Source organism: Ursus americanus, chromosome 3, assembly GCF_024610735.1.
Source record: "Ursus americanus isolate L20-20 chromosome 3, mUrsAme1.1.p, whole genome shotgun sequence".
Taxonomy (NCBI): domain Eukaryota; kingdom Metazoa; phylum Chordata; class Mammalia; order Carnivora; family Ursidae; genus Ursus; species Ursus americanus.
In genome coordinates this window covers 11,513,958-11,518,999 of record NC_142129.1, presented here as the reverse complement: position 1 = coordinate 11,518,999, position 5,042 = coordinate 11,513,958, and the positions used below count along the sequence as shown (strand labels likewise).

Here is a 5,042-nt window from a genome sequence, read left to right as displayed (position 1 = left end):
CTATTACGCTCCTTGCTTTTTCACTTAACAACACTTACAAGAGATGGTTCCATGTCTGTCACAGATAAAGCTGCTTTTCCTTTTTGGTAACTGCGTAGGATTCCATTAGAGGGATAAACCATAATGTACTTAACAAGTCACATATTATTATTTAAATAATTTCTAATTTTTTGCTGAGTCAAGCACTTTTGACATGAATATTTTTGAACATACATATTTGCCCACAAGATAACTACATTGGTAAGGACATACCCAGGAAGTAGAGTGATTAGAACAAATGCTATGTGCCTTTAATTCTAATTGATATTTAATTGATATGGCCAATTGCCTTCCATAGAGTTGAACAAGTGTACTTCCAGCAAGAAGGTATGGGAGTCCTTGTTTCACCCTTAAATTGTGTGTTTGCCCTTTCGAGTTTCATCCAAGTAAATGCTCCAAATAGCATTTTGAAATTTTATTTTCACGTCTCTCATGAGTGAGGTTGAAACTGTTTTCCTATGAGTAAAAGCCATTTGCATCTCCTTTTCTCTGACCAGTCTATCCATACCCTCTGCCCATTTCTTTTGTGATTATTCATTTTTTTCTTATTGATTGGCAAGAATTCCTTATGCATTAATGAAATGGGCCTCTTTCATACGTTAGATATGGAGGTCCGTCTCTTCTTGTTTTATTTTGTTTAAGGTAGTGTCCCACGAATCAAGCTGTTTTACATCCGATTAACAAGTTATGTGTTTTGCATCATACTTAGTCCGTCCTTCAGTGCTGCTGTTCCTCGCGGTCCCGTTGTTGGAACTGCTCTGTTCCTCCTCTGCCTCTTCCTCTGTTCTTTGCAGCCGTGTCAGTTGCCACTGATAAGCTGGTGAATTCTAAATATGTTTCTTTAGCCCAAATTCTCCCTTATACCCACTTCCCAACCATACAGTTCCACACCCCCTGTCAACATTATCCATACTGAACTCATCACCTCCACCTTGTCCTGCCCTCAACCTGGTTACGCTTCCTGTGCGCTCCATCTCAGGGGGCCTGGTCTGTCCTCTTTTCCAGGTAATCTGTGTCATCCCTGAATCATCTTTCTCTTTTTTCCCTAAGCAATTTGCACTAAGTTCTGTTATATCTACCTTCTAAATATTTCTCCACCCTGTTCGCTTCCCTCCATTTCCAGTACCACTTGCCTAAAACGGACCAACATTATCTCTAAGTTGTATTTCTACACAGGCTTCCTAGCAAATACCATGTCCTTCCCCAGTTCCTTCTTAACACAGTAGTTCATGTCCAGATTGGATCGTATCATCCCCCGCTTGAATAATGGCTTTTTCTTTTCCTCCTTCCTGCCAACCACCACCCCCCTTCTCTTTTCTCCTCTTTCTTCTTTAGGGTGAAGCCCAAACTCTTTAATATGGCTTGCAAGTCTTGTGTGCCCTGGTCCCTATTCATACCTCTAGCATAATCTCTTAATACTCGAAATACACAGCCCTCCAACCACCCATCCCCACCAATTAGAGTCAGTGCCATCAACAAGCTCCTGGAATGTATGATTGTCTCTGCTGACTTGGTGCATTTGTGCATGCTTTTCCTCTGCCTGGATGCTCCTTTCACAGCTGTCTTTGTTTGGCTCAGCTCTCCCTCTTGCACTTAGGTCCTAGCACATCACTTCATCAACTTTTCCTGATGCTCCTACCACCCCAACTCTACACTAATTGCTTCCCACAGGGTCTTGTATTTTTCCCATCATGGTACCTGTCACATAATAATGCAATGCCTATTTATTTGCCCGAGTCCCCTAGTAGATTTCAAATGATACATGAACTTCATCTTCATTCCTTCAATAATTTGGGTTGAGGTGATAGAAATACTGTGGCATTTTCATCACAGTTGAATCCTTAACTATCAAGTTCTTGGCACAGAACCATTACTCAATAAACAGCTATTTATTGCACATATGGAAGAATGAATAACTTCTGGGATTTTCCCAGTGTAGCCGAACATTTGTACTTAAGGTTTTATGCCAGTTTGTCCCCTTTAATATGCCAGGATATATGAACGTAGTATTGTTTAGAAACAGTCACATCAAGGGCTTTATCTTCTCTGTCGGTTTTATGTGACAATGGGGATTAGTAATTCTTTAGTAATTAGTACTAAATTAGTGATTAGTAATTCTCCCTTTCAATGTCTCCTCCCTGTTTCTTTGACAGCAATATTTCCTCCAAGCTACTTGTGGATTAAAGTTCCTTGGTGCATTTCTACTCTTATACCACACAGCCATACACTGGTCCTGCCCCTGCAAAGCTCACTCTAGTACTTCTTTACTCTTGAGCTATTGGTGAGAAGACAGTTTTTAGCCAAGCAGGTTCAGGCCTTTATCTTGGCGATGGAGGGTAAGAAGTCTCTATGATTCACTGAGCGAGCCTCCAAAATGTTTGTTCTTAAAGTAATGATTATTTCTGTATAAAAGTAACATCCATTGAAAATTATCAGGAGAAATCTGGAAGCTATACAATCAAGAAAATATAAATCACCCAGAATCTCATCACATAGAGAGAAATTATGAACATTTTGGTGAGTGACATCACCCACTTCCTGGTCTCAGTGGCTGTCTGTAAGCCCAAGTCTGCCCTGCTCTTGAGCCTGTGTTCTGTATTACTGGATCTGCCTCCATCGGCACCTTCCCCGGGTTGTCCTAGCAGCATTTCAGCTCCACAGGTTCAACACAGAAGCCTCCATCACCAGCCTCCCAACTTGCTCCTATGTTCTCTTTTCCAGCAAATGGCACCACCATGCACCCAGTGACCCAGATTAGAAATGAAAATGCTCCTTGACTCCCCTTTCTTTCAGCCTCCATATCCAGTCAAGGTTCTATAGTTTCCACTTCCTGCATATCTCTTAACTCCGTGTCCCTAATCTCCTGTGTCCAATGCTCTGGTCCAGACTCCATCACCTTGTCCAGACTCCATCACCTTGTCCAGACTCCATCACCTTTCTCTTCGAATCGGGCAGCAGCTCCCCAGACAGGCCTCCACGTGCTTGGATCCTTCTCCACCCTGTGGGCGGAGTGACCACACAGAAACAGCAAGTCATCAGATCACTCCTTCCGCTGTTTACAGGGTCCTTCTCCCAGCGTCCCAGCCCCTGTTGGACCCTTGCTGCTTGGACCATTCTTCACCCTCCTCTAAGTGACCTCTACTCAACCTACAGTTCTCCACTTAGCCATCTTTGTTTTCCAAGTTTTCCCTGACTCCCCTCTCCTCTCAAAAAGTCTAGCACAGAAACTCCTTCTCAGGAGCCACTCCATCCTTGGCCTCTTCACCCCTCACATTTGTCTTGCTCCCGTCTGTGAGCCCCTGTGGCCACCAGTTGTGCCTCCTTCATCACTGTGAGCCCATCACCATGAGCCCCTCACCCTGTGCAGGCCCCAGTGCATGGGGAGAACCAGCAAGTGCTGATGGGGCCACTATCTGGGGGTCTAGGGTCTATACCCTGCTGTCTTTGGCCATTGCTCAAAGGAGGGGTGGAGGATGGAGCACCTGCTGAGAGACTTTTCTTTTGTGGACACTTTTCTAGGTTCTCGTTCCCGAATCCAGTCCTTGAGTCCCCCCTGGTGGCGTTCCTGACACAGACACCTCCTGACAGAGCTTTAGGGAGCAGAGCTTCCCGTCTGGCCTGATCCCTGCCTGCTGTCAGGGCTCACACAGACCATGTCCCTGCCGCCCCCACCCCAGGACCCTGCGGATGGCCGCAGTGATCTCACGGTTGCGCAGGCTGTAGATAAGCGGGTACAGCAGCGGTGTGACGTTGGTGTAGACCAGTGCCAGCGTGCGGTCCCGCCGTGGGGAGTAGCTTGACTTGGGCCGCACATACATGAAGGTGGCACAACCGTAGTGCAGGAAGGTGACGACCAGGTGCGAGGCGCAGGTGGAGGCGGCCTTGCGCCGGCCCCCAGGGGAGCGCAGGCGGTGCAGGGCGGTGGCGATGGCGCCGTAGGAGGACAGGATGAGCAGCGAGGGCAGCAGCAGCAGCACCAGGCAGGCCCCCAGCAGGGGAAGCTCGTCGGCGTAGCTCCGTGTGCAAGCCAGGTCCAACAGCGCCGTGATGTCACAGAAGAAATGCACCAGCAGGCGAGAGCCGCAGAACGGCAGGTGAAAGACGGCCACTGTGAGCCCCACGGACACCGCCAGTGCCCCAACGCAGCAGGCCAGGGCCAGTCTCGCGCACAGCCCTGGGGTCACTACTGCAGTGTAGCGCAGCGGGTGGCAGATGGCCACGTAGCGATCATAGGCCATGGTGGCCAGCAGGAAGCACTCAGCCCCACCCAGTGCCACAAACATCTGCATCTGAATGGCGCAACCCAGAAAGGAGATGGGGCTGCCCCTGCTAAGGCCTGGCGTGGCCAGGTCGGCCAGGGATCGGGGCACCACCACCAGTGTGTAACAGAGCTCGATGGCTGACAGCTGGCATAGGAAGAGCAGCATGGGCGGCCGGCTGGGCACCGAGGCCACAGCCACCAGGATGAGCAGGTTCCCGCCCAGGGTGGCCAGGTGCACAGCCAGCAGCAGCAAGAAGAGCGCTGGCCTCAGGTGTGGGAACTCAGAGAAGCCCTGAAGGAGAAAGCCACAGGGCATGGTGGCATTGCCCGAGCTGTCCATGCACTGGCCTGCCAAGAGGCACCTGTAGGAAAGAAATGGGGAAAGGGAGAGCTTGTGGGTATAGCTCCTCTGCCCCACTGGTTGAGGAAGGGCTAGATGGAATTTAGAAGGTGGGAGGGAGTAGTGGCTGCAAAGAGGGAGGGTAGGGTTCCCAGGTGCATTACTGGCCTCCCTGCCCCATATTGGTGTTCTATTAACTTGTGTAGTTTTGCCTGCTTCCTGGACTAGTCTTCTCAATGTGCTTTTTCCAAAGAAGCCTTAATTTTAGGCCCTTTCCTTACAACCGATCCCTCCTTACCTCTACGTACAAAGGATTCCCTGCCTTCAGACCTCAGTTATTATTTGGTGGGTTCTCTATGGCCAGGAGTGTTATGCTACTCTCAGCCTTAGCTCCTCAAGGCA

At 48.9% G+C, this 5,042-nt stretch overlaps 1 protein-coding gene across 1 annotated transcript; it reads right to left on the bottom strand.

The window, feature by feature from the left end:
- Nucleotides 1-3,674: 3,674 nt before the first annotated feature.
- On the bottom strand, nucleotides 3,675-4,640 carry LOC123789640 (olfactory receptor 10AC1-like). The gene has a single exon (XM_045793681.1). It carries the CDS (start codon nucleotides 4,638-4,640, stop codon nucleotides 3,675-3,677), a length of 966 nt encoding a protein of 321 aa, XP_045649637.1.
- Nucleotides 4,641-5,042: the final 402 nt, after the last annotated feature.

Excerpts from the sequence above, each read along its gene's own strand:
- LOC123789640 (XM_045793681.1), bottom strand. The coding sequence starts at position 4,640 with ATGGACAGCTCGGGCAATGCCACCATGCCCTGTGGCTTTCTCCTTCAG.